Source organism: Caretta caretta, chromosome 3, assembly GCF_965140235.1.
Source record: "Caretta caretta isolate rCarCar2 chromosome 3, rCarCar1.hap1, whole genome shotgun sequence".
NCBI lineage: Eukaryota > Metazoa > Chordata > Testudines > Cheloniidae > Caretta > Caretta caretta.
Genome location: NC_134208.1, coordinates 36,455,381 through 36,478,451, shown reverse-complemented (window position 1 = coordinate 36,478,451; position 23,071 = coordinate 36,455,381). Strand labels below are relative to the sequence as shown.

At 38.9% G+C, this 23,071-nt stretch overlaps 1 protein-coding gene across 2 annotated transcripts in view; it reads left to right on the top strand.

Moving 5' to 3' along the window:
• Positions 1-23,071, top strand: part of TRAPPC12 (trafficking protein particle complex subunit 12) — an 80,447-nt gene that overhangs the window by 31,539 nt on the left and 25,837 nt on the right. For both annotated transcript variants that reach the window (XM_048845413.2, XM_048845412.2), the window contains one exon: positions 21,461-21,573. In XM_048845413.2, coding sequence (XP_048701370.2) covers positions 21,461-21,573 — 113 coding nt within the window. The remainder of the gene's footprint in view (positions 1-21,460; positions 21,574-23,071) is intronic.

Below are 23,071 nucleotides of genomic sequence, written 5' to 3'. Positions count from 1 at the left end.
CCTAGGCCACACAAAGGATTAAGGCGAGGTACCCCAACATTTATAGGCTGAGACAAACAACTGGAAAACACAACTTACATGACACCTTATATAGTTCATGACATCTGTTACCTCTCCTTGTTCCTGATACCTTGAACAAAACATCCCTATTCATTATTCTGTCAAACCATCTTATCTTGTACTATATTGGTGTATAGCTATACTAGCATTGAAATATATTTATGTAAATATCTAAATCTTAATACGCTAGCAACAACTCTATCAAATTCATAAACTTATAACCAGCTACTTTAATACTTGGCCTAGCGTTAATTCACGGCCTCTGATTCAGGCCTCAGATCTTGTACCAAGCCCAGTGCTCCAGACTCTCTCTACTACAGACTCCATCCTAACTTCACCTGTGATATGGTATGCCCCTTTTCCCTTTTTTAGAATTAAACTTACTCTATCTCACACTAGTTTTCTGTAGGTTTCAGAGTAGCAGCTGTGTTAGTCTGTATACTCAAAAAGAAAGAGTACTTGTGGCACCTTAGAGACTGTAGGGAGCCAGGGTGGCTCCCCTCCGAACCAGAGGGTAAAGAGCCACCCTCTGAGCCTGAGTGGGTGGGGCCAGGCCACGCTTCTGCCAATCCCTGGAAGGGGAAGGGTGGGACAGGAAGTACAAAGGGCAGGGCCCTCTGCCCAGTGAAGAGAGCACCAAGGAGGGAGACAGACACAGGCTGCTGGCTGCTCCCTCGCGATCCTGCTGTTGACCCAGGCAAAGCCCTGGGCAAGGAGGAGCCTGACCGGGGGGAAGGCCTGTGGCAACCAGGGCTGCCGGCCGCTGAATACCCAGAGGACCTGGAGGGGCCTGACTGCAGCCCGGGCCAGCGTGAGTCTGATACCGAGCGGGAGTGGCCCGCAGCGGAATACTCGGACGAGATGGAAGGACGGGAGTGGCCCGCAGCGGAATACTCGGACGAGATGGAAGGATGGGAGTGGCCCGCAGCGGAATACTCGGACGAGATGGAAGGACGGGAGTGGCCCGCAGCGGAATACTCGGACGAGATGGAAGGATGGGAGTGGCCCGCAGCGGAATACTCGGACGAGATGGAAGGACGGGAGTGGCCCGCAGCGGAATACTCGGACGAGATGGAAGGACCGGAGTGGCCCGCAGCGGAATACCCGGAGGAGATGGAGGGACCGGAGCGACCCTCCTGAGAGACCGGGTAGGAAGTAGCCCGGGGCCGAACTACACTGTGGGGTGGGTGTGTTTGGTCAGCGGGCGCGGACAGCCCCGCTGACCCAGCGGCGGGACTTTTGCCTCCTGCCACTGTCAGGGCCCTGGGCTGGAACGCAGTAGAGTTGGGTGGGCCTGCGTTCCTCTACCCCGGCGCTCCCCTGCCTGAGGGGTGCGCTGTTGACTCTTGCCGGCGCTCCCCTGCCTGAGGGGCGCGCTGTTGACTCTTGCCGGCGCTCCCCTGCCTGAGGGGCGCGCTGTTGACTCTTGCCGGCGCTCCCCTGCCTGAGGGGCGCGCTGTTGACTCCGGCCAGCACACCTTCCCGCTAATTCCCCAATGCCCGGAAGGTGTGGCCAAGGTCAGCCACGGAGACCATAGCTCTCCATCGCCCCTAGGGGCTCGGAAGACCGACCGACACCTGTCACAGAGACTAACAAATTTATTTGAGCATAAGCTTTCGTGAGCTACAGCTCACTTCATTGGATGCATTCAGTGGAAGAAATTTCTGTAGGCACACATTTGTTGGAGTCTTTCTTTTATGCCTACTGCTGTATCTACATAATTCTCCCCAGCTCTTCTAATTTACCTTTATTTCCTTGTCTCCTTTCTCAGCGGTTTCCTGTACTGAAGTCTTTTCTGTATGATACTCACTAACTTTCCTCATAGATGTCCTTATTTTTAAAGTAAATTTTCAGCTCCATTTATAAAATACTTGTGTTCTCAATTGTTTGAGTGGCCACATAAATACTTTGCTTCAGGCAAGATTTATACACATACAAAGAAATCCAAAAGACTGCCAGCTTGTGGAATAGAATAGCATCTGAAAAGAAACAAAGTTGTTTACTTGGATTGCTTTCTTTCAATGGACCAGCCAGATTTCAATAAATTATCTAAAACCATATCTGTTAGTTCTGTTTTAAAAAGAAAAAATCCATACGCTGAATGTTCTGGGAATTTATTACATTTCTTAGGCGATGTCTACACTTACCAGGGATCGACGCTACGGCGATCGATGCAGTGGGGGTTGATTTAGTGCGGCTATTGAAGACCCGCTAAAATGACCACAGAGCGCTCTCTGGTTGACTCTAGTACTCCACCAGAACGAGAGCATCTCCAGTCAACGCAGTGCAGTGTAGACAGTGCAGTAAGTCAACCTAAGCTGTGTCAACTCCACCTACATTATTCACATAGTTGTAGTAACGTAACTTAGGTCGACTTACCCCAGTAGTGTAGACAAGGCCTTAGTCTTTGAAATCCTTAAATTGTAAACTGAAAAGGGAAACACACTAACCTGTTTTCTTATAGTTGATACTTTGGACCTGGTTCCAGAGATTATTTTGGTAAAAGAGAACATTAGTGTGAGTAAGAAATCAAGTTTGATCTGAGGAGACATTTTAAGGTGAAATAAGATAACCAGCCTATGTTGCCTGTATTTGACCTGCTGATTCAGAATATCTAGAATATCAACACTATCTCCAGGAGTAAAAATAGTCTCCAGAAAACTTGCCTCCAAGTTTCTTACCTCTAATATGCAACTTCAGATATTTTGGAACATATCATGCATTGTCTAAGCTGGAGAAAGAGGTAAACGTCGTTTGAAAGCTGTTGACAGTTATTTTTATTTCTAATTCTATAGTCTTAATGTGACTAGCTTTAAACTAAAGTTGCTTACAGAAAATAGTTTGATATATTTTGAGAAATCACATCTAGAAATACAAACAAGTGATTTTAATGTGTACTGAACGATATTAATGAATAACTGTAGTTTGTTATAATCAGACTTTATTCTTAGAAAAAAAAGGAGTACTTGTGGCACCTTAGAGACTAACAAATGTATTTGAGCATAAGCTTTCGTGAGCTACAGCTCACTTCATCGGATGCATTCAGTGGAAAATGCAGAGGTCTGTTTTGCTCTTCTTTCTGCTCTGTAATAGCTAATGAAAGTAGGCTCGGTATTTGGGCAATGAGCTGTCTTCAAAATTGCTGCCTGCACGTCTGCTTTATATAATACACTGGGGCATCTGAGGCTAAATATTTGTCATGGCTTTCATGAGTCATGGATTCCATGATTTTTCATGGGGTTGTGGTTTTTCGTTTGTGTGTACACAACCTACGCTATTATTAAACATAGCGGTTGTGTCTGTGTTCATTACAATAGCAGCTTATAAAGCCACCAGCAATAATAGAGGTCTTTTTCCATTTCTGATTCCTATGTTTCTGTGAGAGGATTGATGGAAAAGATTTCAATTGCTATCCAGTTCACACCTGGGATGATTTGGGTTTGTTTCTGGTTAATAGACTATTGAAAATTAACATTTTCTATTACATTAAATTTAAACTCTAAATTAAAATCTCTATTTGAATGTTTTAAATGCTACAGAAATTGAAGATACTATATCTTGTGTTTTTTCCCAAATTCACAACACAGATAGAAGGTGTCAGTCTGAACTCTAGGGTACAGATGTGGGGACCCGCATGAAAGACCCCCTAAGCTTATTTTTACCAGCTTACGTTAAAAACTTTCCCAAGGCACAAATTTCGTCTTGTCCTTGAACAGTATGCTGCCACCATCAAGTGATTTAGACAAAGAACAGGGAAAGGACCACTTGGAGTTCCTATTTCCCCAAAATATCCTCTCAAGTCCTTACACCCGCTTTCCTGGGGAGGCTTGAGAATAAACAAGATGAGCACAAACCAGCCTTGGATTTTTAAGACCCAAAAAACCCAATCAGATTCTTAAAAAACAGAACAAAAAAAGATAAGAGAACAACTCTGTAAGATCAGAATGGAACATAATCTTACAGGCAGTCAGATTAAAAACATAGAGAATCCCTCTAGGCAAAACCTTAAGTTACAAAAAGACACACAAACAGGAATACATATTTCCTCCTGCACAGTGAATTTCACAAGCCAAAACAAAGAAAACATAACGCATTTTCCAGCTAGATTACTTTCTAACTTTATAGGAGATGGAGGGCTTGCATCCTTGATCTGTTCCCAGCAAAGGTATCACACAGACAGACAAAAGCCTTTCCCCCCCCCCCCCCCCTCCAGATTTGAAAGTATCTTGTCCCCTCATTCATCATTTTGGGTCAGATGCCAGCCAGGTTACCTGAGTTTCTAAACCCTTTACAGGTAAAAGGACTTTGCCTCTGCCCAGGAGGGATTTTATAGCCATGTATACAGAAAGGTGGTTACCCTTCCCTTTATATTTATGACAGAAGGGGTGGGAGGTTGACCTACTAAAGTTCCCTTGCATGCACAATTCACTACCTTCTTTCTTTTAACTTCCTCCCAGTGTTGTCATTGTTCTTATTCCTTTGAAATAAAATCAGCCACCCAGTCCCTCATTGTCTTGTGGAAAGTTAAATGTAGATGCTAACTAAGGAACATGTTCTTCAATATTTTATTGTAGAAGTCCAAGAAACTGATTTCGCACTGTGCACCTTCTCATGAACAATGTTACTAGTCTTAGTACAAGTACTTGGGTTTTCAAGTTGCAGCTGTATTGTAGCCACAGGATGATACTTCCGGGTGACTGGTAAAGGCAGAAAATCTTATGGTGAGAGTCTGTGAATGGTGTGAGTCTAAACAGCCCTCAACTATTTATTCTAGCGGTTTTTGCTTTTTGCTCCCTGTAACTAGGACTATGTTCCCTTTGTGGCTGACTCCTATCCAAGAATAATTTGAGGTTTTAATAGAAAGTAGGGCTGCCAATTAATAGCAGTTAACTTAAGCGATTAACTCAAAACAAATTAACTTGATTTAAAAAATTATTCACAATTAATTGCAATTTTAATATCACTGTTAATAGAATACCAATTTAAATTTATTATAAATATTTTGGATGTTTTCTACATTTTCAAATTTGTTGATTTCAGTTACAACACAGAATACAAAGTATACAGTGCTCACATTATATTATTTTTGATTACAAATATTTGCACTGTAAAAAAGGAAACAAAAGAAATTGTATTTTTCAATTCACCTCGTACAAGTACTGTAGTGCAATCTCTTTATCTTGGAAATGCAACTTATAAATGTAGATTTTTTTTTTTGGTTACGTAACTGCACTCAAACAAAACAATGTAAAACTTTAGAACCTACATGTCCACTCGGTCCGAGTTCTTGTTCAGCCAATCACTTAGACAAACAAGGGGTTTTTTTTTTTTTTTACGTTTATGGAAGATAATGCTGCCCACTTCTTATTTACAATGTCACCTGAAAGTAAGAACAGGCGTTCACATGGCACTTTAGTAGCCAGCGTTGCAAGGTTATTTACGTGCCAGATATAGTAAACATTCGTATACTAAACATTTGTGCCTCGGGCACCAATATGCTAACCCGTAAAGTAACTCATGCTGTTGAAAAGTCCCTTGTGCTGATTTCTTGTGTGGGACATAATATATACAAGATGAAATTGCACCTGGTAAATGCATGTGATCGCAAAGAAGCTACTGAAGATCTAACAGGAAACTTGCCGTATGCCTCTTTGTCACAGAGGCACATTTATTTTCTGTGCCTACACTTATTCAGAGTTTTTGACCAATAGCTGGTGAATGTGTAATACAAAAATGTGTCATGTCCTGCTTACATGCCTGAGTTCTTCTGGAACCTCTGCTCCCAGATGGGTTCCAAAAAGACTAGTTTCGAGGGGCATAGACAAAACAGAAGATCACTGTGGGTTGGGAAACTACGTATCCACACAGTCTCACAGCAAATGTGCTGCTGCATCTTCAGGTGAAGTGGCAGCTGACTGCTTGAAAGCCCCCTGTCTTGCTCTTGTGTGGCCCCAAAGTAGCTGAATATGTGGAACAACTCACTTGTATAGGGTTGAAGATTCAGAGAGCAGCCTCCTGGCCCAAGCTTTTCCCCATTTTTGTGACTTGACTCAGCTTTGAATGATATTGGTGGATGTCCATCAACAAATAACCTTCTGGTGAATGGGGAAATTGAAGTGAGATTGGAGCTACCAGAGAGTTGTGAAGGAATAGGGAGTAGGAGAAAAGTGGTGGGTAGGTAAGAAACAGAACAAGTGGGGAGGGAAAACAACGAAAAAAGAACAGACAGGAAAAAGAAAAGTGTGAGAGAAAACACAGGAAAAAAAAGATGGCAGAAGCTGTGTCAACTTATGGGTAGCAGACATTTGCTAATCTATTCCACAGGTAAATTGCGCCCAAAAACAAAAAGTGGGACCCTTGTTATATATGCTGTCAACATTCCTATCTGTTGCCACATGCAATGCAGTTGTGGCAGACCTCCAGCGTTAGCAAAGAGTTCATCCCTCAAGCCCCTGATGATGGCAGGAAAGATACTAAAATCTCTAGCAGAGCTGGAGAAGTTTGTCAGCTATTGTGTTTGGGTTGTGTGACAGATCTTTACAATCCCTTTAAATTTATGTGTATTTTGATGCTCAGCCTTTATCTTGTTCTGTCTTTGAATAAATCTTCTAATACAGCATTTCACAAATTGTGATTAACACCAGGTGGTTCAGGGTGGGTATATTTGTCTGTTTAATTTATGCAGCACCATGGCAAAAAGGTAAGTTATGTAGTCACTTGTATGGCTGCTTAGTCTAGTTACACATGGCACTCTTTAGAAGTGAGCAACCAAAAGTGGAGATTGGTTACTCACTTCCAAATTCTAGCATGCTATGTAATTTTCAGTGGAGAAAAATTACGATGGTCACCAGTGGTAAGAGAACCACTGTTATTTCTGTTCTGCCATCTTCGTATTTCTTTATCTCTTTCTTCCAGCTTCATTATCCTCCAAACCCTTGAAAAAGTATTTTTGCAAGATTTCCAAACTACCTCTCAACTCATAATAGCAACCAATGCATTATATGTATCCAACTGGTTTGTGTGTGTTTAATTTGTAAACTGTTTGATGTGGGTACCAGCAAATAAAATTTTCAGAAGTGCCTAAATCCCATTTTCAAAAATGGCAGGCACTTGGGGAGCCTAAATCTCATTGAAAGTCTGTGGGACTTAGGAGCCTAAGTGACTAAGGATTGTCTACAAAGTGGAATAATGTATACTACGGGGGTGTGATTTCTAAAGTGCGCTAATGTGTGTTATGCATTAATTGGTCTGTATAGACCCTACTCATATGCACTAAAGGTTCCCTAGTCCACTTTAATGTAGTACTGTTTCAAATAGCACTGCATTAGCTTTAGGAACCTTTAGTGTGCACCAGCAGGGTCTGCACAGACCAGTTAATGCACAACACATTAGTGTGCTTTGGAAATCACACCCCCATAGTGCATATTAGCCCAATGTGTAGACAAGCCCTAAGTCACTTCTGAAAATGGGCTTTAGGCACTTTTGAAAATTGTGCCTATGTCTCCATATACATTTGTGCACTTCCAAGTATACAGTTGGAGCTAAATAATTTGTATTTTTTTCTTTCTCCTTTTGCTTTCTCTTTTTTCCTTTCCTTTTCCCCACTCCCTCCTTTTAGTTTTCTGTATTTCCTCCTTACAAGGATGCTTGTTTCCTTATACAACCTTTCTAGGTGGAAAATGTTTAGTGTGTAGGAAGATTATAGAAAGGTATGAAAGAAATGGTACAGATCCAACATGACTTCCGGAGACTGGGGTTAGTATTTTTCCTTCTACATCAAGGGTTTTCTTACAGATGAAATTCATTAGGATCACATAGCTAATCCTAAATAGTTTCTCTTCACAGTGAGCGCCACAGCCTAGTTAAGCACTAATTTGATTGCTGCTGGTATTTACCACCCATGATGCATTTGGGCAGGCTGTAGACAGCAGATCAGGAAGCATATCTAGGCATTTTGGGTGTGAAGGGGAAGCACTCAATTGCCAGCCGTTGAAATCCTCATTTTTTTGGTCTAGAACTGTTGCAGCTACATTCTGGTCTCTCATTTTAAATTTGGTGATTGGCATCAGGTGGTGTTTGTTATGACACCTGTCAAAATATGTAGCTGTTCTTACTGGAACATGAATTGGAATGTTTGGCCTTAGCAAATTTTACCTGATCTTACTGATTGTTCCATCTGTTCCAAGGTCTTTGCATTATCTATCCTGCTTTTAAGAGAGATTTATTTTTTCTGGTACCATTCAATTTTGCCTTCTTTTATGCTATTAATATATTAAAAGGACAATGTCAACCTGAAAATTATATTCTCTGAAAATGTTGAACCTACTATAATTAAAAGTAACACCTAAGGTAACTCATTGGGGAAAAAAGTAACTTAAATTCCCATTGTCTATACTTTTTACTATACACAAAGCTGCTTTTAGAACCCCAAAAGCTATCAACAGTGTTTAAATTTAGGGACCTTGAGTATGGAGACCTCCAGCACCTGAGTTAAAGGAGAACTCCAGTAGCTGGCAGTAGAAGTAGGCTGTTCTCTTTTGTTCACTAGCTTTTCAAGTGAGTAATACTGTCAGTGTTACTTTAGCTGTTCTGCTGGATAGCCAGTCAATTTCTCCCTTGCTGAAGAAAACCTTATAAACATCAACTGGAGAGTAGAAAACCCTTTTAGCAATATATATGCTTTTGAATTTCAGGACCTACTATTTGTTTTTATATACTGCTATTTGGAGGTGTACTTGTTATTTGATCAGCATCAGTATATTTGGTACAGTATTCAATAATATATAATAGAGGACCTGGTCTCTACCCGAAGGAGTTTATAATCAAAGTCTCTGATCTTGCGGAGGGCTGCATACAGCCGGTCCTCGATGTGTGCATCACATCCCTTTGCCTAGTGGGATTCTACATGGATGTATATGTCCACCTATGTAAGGGCCCTTTGCAGGGCTGGGCTTAAGTTAGGCAGTGCAGTTCAGACCACAGAACAGCAGGTAACCAAGTACAGGGAACGCTTTCAGACAATATAGTTGACACTTAATTCTGTAGAATCCGAGGCTGGGAAAGACCACTGTGATAATCTAATCTGACCTCCTGTATAACACAGGCCAGAGAACTTCCCCAAAATAATTCCTAGAATATATCTTTTTAGAAAAACATCCTATCTTGATTTTGAAATTGTCAGTGATGAAGAGTTCACCATGACCTTTGTTAAATTGTTCCACTGGTTGATTAATTATGTAATATAGCACATTTATTTCTGTCATAGATTAGTATTAATATACTCATACTTTCTTGCTTTCTCTTTTCCCATGTAATCCATTGGTTATTGAAGCAGATATATTCCCTTTTACTGTCTTTGATCCATAGGTTGATGAGATTAAATTTCATTTGATGAATTCTGTAATCCGTTTATCAGATCTTTATAATACTATTGTTGTTATTGAGAGGTTATAATACTCAACAAATATCATTGCTGCTTCTCATTTTTTTTCCAGGTAGTTGAAACAATGTATAAAACAAAAATAACAATCCTTTCTCCATACTGATATACTCTCTGTCAATCACCTCTTCCATCTTGAAATACTTCCATTCAAAAGCACCCAGTGTTTTCAACATGCAAATGATTACTTCATCCATTCACGCTGCTCACTCTCCCCAACTCTTCCACTATGACTACTTCCCTCTTCGAGGAAGGATGGTGTTATGATTATGTCAGTGGACTCAGTGCCCAGACTCTCTGGGGGACTTTGAGCAAGTCACTTGCCCCAACTGTAAAGGAGGATAATGGTACTTCCTTTCTCTCATGGTTGGTCTATATTGTCTGTTTAGATTGTAAATTCTTCAGGGAAAGATTTGTCTCTTACTACGGTATTTTCTTTTATGGTACCTAGCACAATGTGGCCACAATCTTGGTTGGTGCATGTAGTCATTGTATGTAAATTTCATATCTGAATGTTAACATTATGTCTGTCGTATTTCCGTGCACCTCATACATGGTTGCACAACATTGATTTTCTTTGGTCTACAAATTAAATATAGCAGGAAACTAGTTATGACCCACTCTGATTAAATTTGGGAAGTGGTTTCCATTCTAAGCCCATTTATTCAATTATTCAGAACTTCCTGAAACTTTCAGATCATGTGCTGAAATTTTCCATACTTGGTTTCTACCTGAAAGTTTTGGACAGTTTCAACAAAACAGTTCAAATACTTTTAAGCAAAGGAAACGTGAGGAAAAAATACTGTAAATAATAATAATAAAATTATTTTTGTAACTTTGTTGCTTAGTAATATAATCCTAAAGCTGAAATTATTGAAATTTGCCATGGAAATTTACTTCAATTTTACTGAATTGTGGGCATTGGGAAAAATCACATACTTATCATGTGTCACAGAGTGCACTTAGGGCCTGATTCCATTTAAAATAAAATGTTATTTTTTAATATAGCCAAATGCAAAGGTATACACTAGGAACAAGGACTGCAGATCATATCTATAGAATCGGGGACTGTATGCTGGAAAGCAGTGATCTGAAAAGGATTTTCCAGCATCATAGTTGACAAGCAAGACAAGACATAACAAGAACCAGTGGCTCAAAGCTGAAGCCAGACAAATTCAAATTAGAAATTAGGCACACATTTTTAACTGGAACAACGTACCAAGGGATATGGTGGATTCTCTCCTCCTTTTGATTGATGTTCTCAAATCAAGACTGGATGGCTTTCTGGAAGATATATTTTAGCCAAACACAGGTTATGTTTTAGTCAAAAATAAGTTGTTGGGCTCAGTAAAGGGGTAGCAGGGTGAGTTTTAATGGCCTATGATATACACGAGATCATATTAAATGATCTAATGTACGCTTCTGACCTGAAACTCTGTGAATCCAGTGCCTATTGAAGTCAATGGGAGCCTTTCCATTGATCTAAATGGCTGTTGGATAAGGCCCTTGAGGAAGGCTGTGCATTCATATGTACTCAAATTAGTTTTCTAGGCAACTGACTGATCACTTGTAAATCTCCTAAAGAGTATGGGATAGGGCATGCCAGGTGTGTCTAGCCAACATGGAGGAGATGGTATGATGGGATAACATGGTTTTGGTAATTAAATATTCATGGTAAATAGGCCCAATGGCCTGTGATGGGTTTTTAGATGGGGTAAGATCCAAGTTACCCGGGAAAGAATTTTCTGTAGTATCTGGCTGATGAATCTTGCCCATATGCTCAGGGTTTAGCTGATCGCCATATTTGGGGTCGAGAAGGAATTTTCCTCCAGGGCAGATTGGAAGGCCCTGGAGGTTTTTCGCCTTCCTCTGTAGCATGGGGCACGGGTCACTTGCTGGAGGATTCTCTGCTCCTTGAGGTCTTCAAACTACAATTTGAGGACTTCAATAGCACAGATATAGGTGTGAGGTCTTTTTTAGGAGTGGTGGGTGAAATTCTGTGGCCTGCATTGTGCAGGAGGTCAGACTAGATGATCATAATGGTCCCTTCTGGCCTAAATATCTATGAATCTATGAATCTAAATAGTTCTTCAATATGTAATTTACCATGCTGCTTTTTTTTGCAAGCAAGCAGAACTTTGAAATCTTGGAGAAGGATACTTTGTTTTTGGCGTGTCCACCTTTTTTCTTTTTAAATTTTAAAAAAATGAGTTGTTTTGTTTTAAACTATATTAATAGACTGTTAAAGTTGCATGGTTAAGTATTCAAAAGGCATGAAGTGACAATTATGGTTCCCCTTGTGCGTATATGTTACAATATTGGACTACATGATGTCATATTATTTCTCAGTTAATAAAGCAGAAGAGCCCTATATACAGGATTTTACGTTCTGTTTGGATATACAAAGAAGTGCACAATACTGTGTGTGTGTGTAAAAACCATACTAGTTCAGCACACTACATAGAACAACATGTGACAGTGAAAATTTGCTGGTTATGGAAAGGCCATCAAAGTTCACAGGCAGATGAACTTTGATTAATTCTCTCATCCTTTGATGTACACTGTCTGAGGAAGACTGTGCTGGTGATTCAGAAGAAAATGCACTCTATGAAGTTTACTGACCAAAGGCCTGGCTGATTGATTCTTTCTGTTGGTTTCAGTGAGTGCTGAATCAGGCCCAAAGGCCTGCAAAAAAATTATGCATTTGAGTAGTCCCATTGAATTGAATTACTCATGTGCATAAGTGAGTTCAGTTGAATTACTTGTGTTCATAAGTGTTGGCAGGTTCTGGACCAAAATTATTAAAACTGAATATGTTAGAGAAAAGATACTTTATCATATAGAAAGTGTCAGTAATAGTTTAAATTGTTTTCACAGTGAATATAGTGTAAATATGTAAGAATACAATATGCTGTAAAGTTGCAGAAAAAGTATATTACAGTTGTATTACTTTAGAGATTGTATAAAATCATGTGACCAAGACTATATTGTATTGTATGTGCACAAGGGAAGAGATAAAAGTTGTGCCTGAAACCTTAAGTTTGCACACTTAATCATGGATCCTCAGTGTTCTATTAACTTTGTTTTATGTATGGGAGTCTAAGAAATTCCTATTCCTTGCATCTGTTGTTCTTTATTCTACTTCAACTACTTTTTGCACTACCTTGCTTAAGCCTTGTCAGGTTTCCTTTCCCTCTCTGAACTCTGTGGTACAGATGTGGGGAGCTGCATGCAAGACCCCCTAAGCTTATTTTTACCAGCTTACGTTAAAAACTTTCCCAAGGCACAAATTCCACCTTGTCCTTGAACAGTATGCTGCCACCACCAAGTGATTTAGACAGAGAATCATGGAAAGGACCACTTGGAGTTCCTGTTCCCCCAAGCCCTTACACCCCCTTTCTGGGGGGAGGGGCTTGAGAATAAAATCCTAACCAATTGGTTACAAAGTGAACACAGACCCAAATCCCTGGATCTTTGGACACTGAAAAAAAATCAATCAGTTTTTAAAAGAATTTTTTTTAAAAGGTAAAAATCCCCTCTGTAAAATCAGGTTGGAAGATAACTTTACGGGGTAACAAAAGATGCACAAAACACAGAGGAACCCCCCTTTAGCCTTAGTTTCAAAGTTAAAACAAAACAGGGATGAACCTCCCTCCAGCAAAGGGAAAATTCACAAGTTGAGAAAACAAAGATAAACTAATACGCCTTCCCTGGCTGTACTTACAATTTCTGTAATATGAGAGACTGGTTCAGAATGGTTTGGAGGACATGGATTAATGTCCAGTCCCTCTTAGTCCCAAGAGCAAATGAATACAGAAACAAAGAACCCAAAACAAAGTCTCTCCCCCACCCCAGATTTGAAAGTATCTTTTGTCCCCCTAGCTTCCTTTGGTCAGGTGCCAACCAGGTTATTTGAGCTTTTTAACCCCTTACAGGTAAGGAGGAATTTTAGGCTACCCTTGTGGTTATGACAGGCCTTACTTAGCCATACTTATGGATCTGCATTAATCTGTGAACACCTTTTTTATTTTTCTCTATTTTCTGTTACTTCAAGTACTTGATTAAGTTTCAACAATTTCATGGATTTTTCCAAAAGTTTCTCTACTGAAGTGTAACATCTTGTTTTATCCTTTCTTAGTGAATTATCTGGATGTTAGTTATTGTCCACGTCTTTTTCACTTTTTGTTTTTCGTGATCTATTAAAGTGATGCAGGAGAACATTTTAAATAAAAAAATCATAAATTGTTAGTTTATAAACCATGGGGCCCTGAGCAACATAGTTATACCAACCTAGCTCCCAGTGTAGACAGTGCTATGTCAACAGGATGGCTTCTCCATCGACATAGCTACAGCCTCTCGGGGGGGGTGGAGTACCTACACTGACAGGAGAAGCTCTCTCGTCCGTATAGGTCCCATCTTCAGTAAGTGCTGCAGTGGTACAGCTGCACCAGTGCATCTCTTTTAACTAACTTTTTTCGCTTTTCCTTTTAACTTATTTTCTTCTCCTTTATTCTCTGACTATATCATTCATGATTTCACTTTATTCTGAGTCTTAAATATTATTTGGTTCATTTACATGCGACTTTTATCAAAGTAAATCTGGAATTTGGCCCTCTTCATATTTACAGTATCGTATCGCTTATTGCCAACTCCAAATGTTCAGAAATCATAAATACCCCCCAAAAAATCATGAAATTGACTTTAAGATCATGAGACTTAAGAAAGTAATAAATGTGGGGTTCTTGTGATTTGCTTTCTAGTTTCTGAGCCTTTAATGTACACTTGGGCCGTGTTTCCAAGCTTTTCTTCACCGCCATGAAGGCTAGAAAGTTACTTTTCCTTTTATTGTGAGAGTCTCACCTTTCATTAGCACTTGTTTTCAGGCACTGGGTCTTTAAATAAAACCTAAAATAAAACATAATATATCCCAAGACTCATGATAAAGTTGCAAGAGTTGGCAACTCTGAAAACTTACCAGAGTAGTAATTTAGCAGGTTTGAAATGAAGAGAAATATTTTCCCTATTTTACATCTGAGATTTTTAGTTTTCTTTTCTTTATACAATGTAGATTTATATAAATACAGAAGATTAGTCTTTTAAAAGCTTAAATATCTCAAGAAGAATGAATTCTTAGTGCCTGAATTTTCACCTTTCCCTCCCCCCAAGTGTGTTTTTTGTTTTTTGTTTTGTTTTTCCTTAATACTTTTTTGGCCTAGGTCTGGATCTTGCTCCCTTTAATGTCAGTGGCAAAATTCCCTTTGACTTTAGTAGGGTCAAAATTAAGCTTGTAGTGCTGAGTAACACTAAAGCTGTTTAAACAATAATTATTGCAAATATTTGTTTTGAGCTGTAAGAGCATGCTTAGAAGAGAACTGCAGCAGGTTTTCTTCCACTGCAGTTTACTGGGGAGCTGTTGCAGAGAGGATTGGGTGTTGCTTACAAGCTGCCAAGTTTTGATGAATTGGGACTGAGAGTTTTGTTTACTTTGTAGAAACAATGAGGGGAAAAAAAGAGACAAGACTTGAGGGAATATTGCAATAATAATGAGAGAACAACAGTTTCCTGTTCTTGCCTTCATTTCTACAAAGCTTCGAAGGATCCCTTCCTTTTCATAGCAGAAATATTAATCACTAGTGGCTATCACAGATAGCGTGTAGTCATCAAAAGTTTACGTAGCGTTAAAGCTCCAGAATACTAATTGTTGCAACTTCTTCTTTAGGCAACTGTTGTGAAATACATATGGTCTTAAAGAATTCTCTTTATATTCCATAGATAATGTTTTTTGTGCATTCCTGGGTAAATCTGATTATATGATCCTGTTCAACTTGAATTTTTTTTTTTTTATTGTAAGAGGGTAGTGGTGCTCTCACAGCTCATAACCTAGATATCTCCAACATAATCACATGCAAGACAATTCACATAGAAATGCTTTACAACAATATAAAATATTTAAATTTCACATTTCTTGTTCAGCTACGGTTTTAGTTTTCATGTTTTCTCATCACTATAATTGATTTATATTGTAAATATACCTAAGTTCTCCTATTTATAGATTCAGCAGCATGCTATTTTAAAACTACTTATTGTATTATTCATGTTTCATATTGCAAAGTCCGGTCTGTCCGCTTAACATTGGCGCCCATCACCCTGTATCTGAGTACCTTCCACATCAAATCAGTAGCAGTAGTGAACTCCCTAATGAACTGCTTGGAGTCTCCAGCTGTCATCCCTTTTTAAGGAAAATACTGTGGTGTTTTTTTTGTTTGCTTGTGTTTTAGGTTGTTTTGATTTGTTACATATTTTTATTTTTTGTGGGAGGTGCTTGAGTAGATGGAGAGGCAGAGTGTCAATGTTGTGAGTCATTCTCTCCATCAGTGTTTATTAGTTTGGCAGTATACTTGAATTTCTTTCTTTCCAAACTGGAACAGTAGATTTTTATCCTGTGTTTTGCTTATAGTAGCAAATATATTTTTTCTGGTGTCTCAATATGCACATACAAAACTCCTCAATTTGTCACATTTAACAAAAAATACTGTTTGGGTGACTTATTACCTCACAATTTAAGCAAATCTTTATAATTACATATTCAACTATGACATTATTAAACTAATGTAGAATTGTTTTGTTTCATCTTGTTTCAGTAATTATTTAAAACCATATGTATTCATTTCAGAGAGCAAAATTTTAAGTATTATATTTTTACTATAGATATGTTTTTCCTTCAATATTTTAATTAATAGAAAGATGAGCTTATATTATTTTCAGTGATCCTCTATGCTAACTTCTGAAAATTTATTTAGATTATTTTCTTTGGTTCTGTGTTTAGTATATCTTTTTTAGTATATTTAGTATTTTTTTTATCTTTAGGATATTTTCATTGTCTTTTTTTGGGGGGGGGGGGAGCAAGGTTTGTTACATTTGCAGTACTAATATTCTCGGTATATTTTTCCTTTGTTACTATCCTTATATTAAGACCATCAAAAAGATTTTTTTTTTTTTAAATCAAAAGGCTCAACATCCATAGGACAGTGGAAGCTGTGTTTGGGGTTGGTTTTTTTTTGTTTTTTTTTTTGTAGATTTGCCCTTTCCTACTAGAATGGGCTCTTCCATGTCAGCTCCTTTGGCACTGGTTTTCTTACTCTCGGCAGGAGGAAACTGAAAGACATGCTTTTGATTCAATATGATGTGGTGGTGTCACAGAGCAACAAATCAAAGTCCTATTGTTTAGACCAAAATTCTTATTGAGCTCTGTTAAGTCTTCAAAGTCAGCACTTTCTGTGATTCTCTCATTAGATTGCTTTTTACCTTTTATCAGTAGAGCTTGATGAGACTTCACTGAAGATTCAGAAGAGTCATATTGCAGTTTGGTCTTTGCCTTTTTCATTCTCCGTTCTCCCCATGAAATTCTACTGACCTGCTTTTAGAGCCCATTATGCTCATAACCTTCCCTTCCACCGTGATACCCACATAGGTCACCTTGCAGAGTCTTTTGATAACAAAGATTCACAATCATCCACCTTCTCAAAAGATTTTTAGTAACTTGCTATTGCTTCTGTCATGATCTCACGGTCTTTCTCAATGTTTTTCTGTCACAGCAGTTTAAAGATAATTATTCCTCTTCCTCAATCTGAAAAAAAGCCACCGATTCAATTTTTGGATGTTAGAGATTGTACAGTAGGTAGAAAATATTGAAGTATTTTTGTTGGTTTCTTTTAAAAAATTATTCTAGAGTAAAAATAAAACTTTTTATGAACAAACCCTTTTAGATGCAATTTATAGGGATGCCATAAAAATTTTCAAGAGAAGTTGATTTGTTTGTTTTATGTCTATGTATTTTGAAGGTTTTAACACTTACACACCAGTGAAGACTTTTAATGTCTAACATAAAGTAATGATCATTATTTTTCCCCAGAAAAATAAGTCCCCAATTGTTTCTTAAATTAACGTAATGTCATGTTTTCATATGGGTGCTGCTGAGTTGTACCTAAGAGTAACCACATCAAAATCATTTAATAAAAATGAAGATAGATGTTTCTAGATCCAATATGGGGTAGGAGATCAAGCTGATTTATCTGAGAACAGTTTTTGGATCTCAAACTTTATTGTCCAACAAGGAAAACATCCCAGGGTTTTTCTGTAAACAAAGTTAGTTCTTAAAATTAAGATGTGTATGTACATACGTTTCTCCCTTTCAAAGGACCATTTCCTGATCTGATTTGACTGGCAGTTAGAAAATATTGGGGAAGTTGACTGATTGGAGTGCCCTATCAGAAGTTCAAGTTAAAAGTTGTTTTCTCTCCTCACTGGATGGCAACAGTTCCTTTTACCACATTTTCATGAGAGCATATGCATAGCTATGTGCATTCCTCCCAAAGTGAAACTTACCAAGAAAAATAATTTAGCAAAGAAAGTAACCAACCAACCAAGCAAATCATCCTTTTTTTTTTTTTCTGCTATTCAATAGGATATGCAAGGAAACTGAGGTGGGAGGGCAGTACAGTCAGTGCCTTCAGGATTTTTAAGTTCAGGTTGGCAGCCTGTTCAGTGAACAGTAAGTAACTGAATTTCAGTTGTCTGATCCTCGTGTATACTTGCCCTGGCTGCTGGCCAATAAAATTTTTCCAGATATGCTTGGATCACATTACTATAGTAAAAATTATTTTACTTAAAAGGATTCTAACTATATTATCAAGATTTATTCCAGGAGAGGCAACAGAGCGAAGAAAAACCACCAGTGTGTTGGATCCTTCTGGGATGTCAGCATGGGCCACAAAGAGCATAAAATAAAAATCTAGGGGTGGAAGCAAGGTATTGATCTCTTACTTCCTGTGAACTGGCTCCATGCTGCGGTACTCTTTGATGGACGCTGTGACATCACAGCAAGGTTCATACTAATGGTTCACATTTGAGTGGTTTCTGGCCAGCTGCCCTCAATGAAGTAGCGCTTCATTTGTGCTTAACAAATAATAAATTAATAATACAAATAAAGTATATTTTTAGGTAATACTATGCTGGATGCCCATCCTAACTGAGCTGTTGGGGACTTTCAGCGTGTACCAAAATTGGTATGTGACTTTTTGCAGGACACTATGAGTTCCCATAGCTTTCTGCATCAGAAAATAATGAAATGAGTTTTTCTACTCACACAGGAAGTGTGATTTATAAGCCAGATACAGTCGGCCTTCAGCTCCATTCATCTCTCTAACATAAGGTGACACCAGCTTTGGTGATACGGCTTAGTAATGTGGTTCTGGGTTACTCCTTCCCTTGCTGCCTCTGATAGCATACCGCCACACACACTAGTGGCCTCATGCAGCAATGTAGAGGATCAATAACTTTCCAAAATAGACAGTTCCAAAGCTGGTTTACATATTCTGTGATGTGTTAGTGAGAGGCATGTTTCCTCTGTGGAACTGCCTATGGGCTGAACTATGCTGATTTGGTTCCCAAGTCAGGTCTCCCACATGATATTACTGCTGCTGTGTTACTGGGTTGATTAGTTTGTACAAAGAGAGCCAATAATACAGCCTTGTTCTGAGTTCTTTTCAGGGTTGTTACTGGTATAACCCTTTCATCAACAAAAATTGATTCAAAGCCTTTAAATGTTTTTCCATTTTATAGTCCACATTCTCTGAATCTTTGCTACACAAACTGGACCTAATTTGCCTTTTGCTTGACACAGAAAAATCTATTAGAGTATATCATGAGTTGCATGGATCATACCACACCAGTATGTGCCAACTTTTCTCCAAAATAACCATACTGTCTATGCATTTCTCGTTATTACTTCTTAGGAGAATTATTACTTGAAGGTTGAATTACAGCTCATTGATCCAACGTTGTGGTAGAGAATATGGCCAACCTTAGGTCATGTTTTTAGATTTGCAAGACAGGCATTTGAGGTTCATAGCATTCTGCTACAAAACCGTTTTAGCGCAGTGTTCCCTGATGAAGAGTCTGCAGTGCTTACACTTTGGTTGTCCCCAGCTTGCATGCCTGGCTCTCTAGCGATCTAGGCACTTTTCCTTATCTTGTTTTGTCCTGTATTGTGCTTGATTACTAGTCAGTATAAGGACATACTAATCTCTTTGCTATTGGTTTGATAACGTTTTTAAATGTTTCCTTAAAAAGAATTCCAAAGACATTTTTGCTTTCTTTAGCTGCATAACGCATAAGGTATACAACACAGATTGTGTGTACTCCTACAGGGGGAACACTTCAGTCTCTAAGAGGAGCCTTTGGGGATACTTACCTTTGGAGAAAGGGAATTTACTTAGATGTAATTGGAGTTCTCTTAAGGTCATAATTAGTGAGTGGTTTTCTGGTTAAGATTCTGTCTTGTTTTTTAAAAAAATCTTTAGAGACAATAACTCCTTGTATATTTCCCCCTTTGATACATGTGCCTTATTAGAGCAGATGCAAAATCTCAAAAAAGCTCCTGAATCTTGTTTATGAAAACTGGTGGGCCAAAAATGAGACTCTGTGGAGGATAATCCCTTTAGTTTAGAGTATGCCATCAGGTTAGTGTACTAGACTTTTATAGACAAGCGTGTTTTCTCTCTCTCTCTCTGTCATCTTCTCCCCCATCATAGCTTTCCCGTTTGTTACTAATAACTTTGTTTCTTAGGATCTGATTCTTACCTCAGATAGTTTTGCTCAGTGTCCATTGAAGTGTGCAAATATCTGAGAGCAAATAAGGTGCAAAGTGGCTCTGAGTCTCATTGAAGTCAATTAGGATGCCGAGATACTTGCAGGATTGGGTCCTTAGATTACTGGGTGTTTTTTTTTTTTTTTTTTTTTTACTTTCTAATAACATTGAAAGAAGGCAATCTTTTTGTTGCAAATATTGGTTAAAGTTCTCTTTCCCCACCCCTTCCGTTTGGTATCCTTCTGTCTCATTGAAAGGAAGACTTTATTCAGTATGGGATTCACAGCGTAATGAGTCCCTCCATAGGAACACTACTGTCTTCACTGGAGACAATATTTAACACAATAAAAACTGAACTAAAGGGGTAGGGGGAGAGGTGGGGAGCTGTTTGGTGTTGCAGGGATGAGCACATTGGATCCCAGATCCTTACTGGGGCCTTTGGGCACTATTACAATACAAAGTACTGATAATAGAATCTCAAATAACATATTTTACTTCCTTGTTTTTCTTTAATTACACATCAGATTTAATATACCTTTGTTACAGTATTCCTCTTAAGTTTTTGTTCAATTTGCTATTTTCATTCTCTTACCTAGTTTCTTTTAACATATGTGGGTTTTCTATCTTTATTTTTTTCTTTTTGTCTTTTTTTTTTTTTAAGGGGCCCTTTAAATCTGCTTTTTATTTATTTGGAGGAAGCGTGAGTGCAGGGGACTGGACTAGATGATCTCTCAAGGTCCCTTCCAGTCCTATGATTCTGTGATTTAATTTTCATTTAATTTGTGTTCCTTTCTTATTTGGTTATCTGTCTCTCTCAATGTGTGTGTCATCTTTAAGAGCTACCATCAGAAAATCCATCTTAAATTCTTCAGTACTATTGTTAAATTAGGGGTTATTGTATTTCTGTAGCAATTTTGTAGTTAAATTGTAGATGAGTTTCCATTCTAAACCCTTATTTTTCAGTTGCTAATAAATTTCTCTAATTTCTTTTGGACTTCTAGACACACCATATGCTATTATTTTAAGGATGAATTGGTTGCACACTTTTACCATTGTGATTATGCTTGTCTGTAGATATTTATATTTCTCTGTTCAAAAATATATTATTCTATAAAGTAGCAAACATTTTCCTCATTTAACATTTAGTTATTAAATCAAGGGAAGAAGAGAATTTAGAGATTTTAATTCCTAATCACTTACTCTAGTGAATATGCCTAGGATATGTTTTAAGAAATACCATATAGACCATTGGCAACAATATGCATTGATAACTGTAGCAATCAAATTCAGAAACATTTCATTATGATTCTAGGTTCCATGGTTCCCTTTTCCATGCGGATTTTACATGCTGAACTTGAACAGTACCTAGGAAATCCCCAGGAGTCACTTGATAGACTGCACAGCATGAAAACAATCTGCACAAAGGTAAAAGCTTCTTTAGACCAGAGGTTCCCAAACTTTTTTTGCTGTGCCCTATTCTCCATGGGAGTCATATAGCCCGCCTACCCTCCCCCTTCCAACTCCTGGTTGTCCAAGGCAGAAAGTGACTCACTGAGGGGAACAGGCAATGCACACTTGGGACGTCAGCAGGACGTGACTGGCTCCATGCCTGGAGGACTCCAGGTGGTGTGGTGTGGAGCAGAGCAGGCTGGGGCTCCTTGTCCTCCCCATGCCAAGAGCTTCTTGCTTCTGCAAGCTCCGGAGGGTTTAAAATACATGAGGCTGCAGCCGGCTGGGTGTCTGGGCTGCAGCAGGGCAGTACATAGGAGAGGACATAGGGAGTCCCCAGCAGTCAGGGAGGTGAGGAGAGGGAGAGTAGCAGGCTGCTCCTGGGACAGGGCTGGGCAGGACTATGCCCCCTGAAAACCTCCTCGTGCCCTCCCCCCCAGGGCAGTACACCACACAGTTAGACAAAACTGTGCTCTATACAATAGAATCTCTTAATGTTTATGCAGGTATATTTTACTGCCTTTACCCAGAGGATCCAGTGTAGGACTAGATTTAGGCTTTAGACTAGCCCCGACAATGGGATGGTATTTAAGTGCAGGGCCCCAGAAATTGCACAAGGAAAGGATTGTGCCACTCCTTCCATAGCTTCTGGGGAGTAATTTACTTTCACTCCTTTTTGGGATGTAGAATTCTTCCCTCTCTCACCATGCCTGCCAGCTCTGTTGACTGGGGTAAGGGAGACAATAGCTGGGTAGAAAAATGGCTGCATCCTGATAGAGACTGTGCATGCCTGAGTAGGAGGGTTTATCTTCTTGTACAGCTGCATGAAACGAGAGCATAGTATAGCTCTTACTGACCAAGAAGTCTGCTTCCCCCCATCAAAAGATATTAGCACTCTGGATAACTTACAGTGGAAGTGAGAAAGTGACTGAGATAGTGTCTTCTATTGGACCAACTTCTGTTGGTGAAAGAGAGACACTTTCGAGTTTACACAGAGCTCTTCTTACGCTCTTTTCTTACTCAAAAGCTCGGCTTTTTCACCAGCAGAAGTTGGTCCAATAAAAGATATTACCTCACCCACCTTGTCTCTCTAATATCCTGGAACCAAGATGGCTACAACAACACTGCATACAGTGATGGAAGTGACAGTTATTTGGAAATTCTAATCAGTTATTTTTAAAAGATTGATATTTAATGCAGTGTTAGTTCTTGTTTTTAACAAGCGCTTTTCAGTGCTGAAGTTAGACTAGTACTGTTGTGGGTACTCCTTGTACGCAAATGTGACAAAAGCTTCCCTGTACAAAGTTTACAACAAATACCTCTTCTAGTATCTCAGATTAAGAGATACTGTTTTTATTTATTGTAAACTCTATTATAAATTCCAGATTAGCTCTTTAAAGAACTGTAACGTTGCATACAGTTGTGATACTGAAAAATTTTGCAACTTTACCAAAGATAAATAAATATGAATACC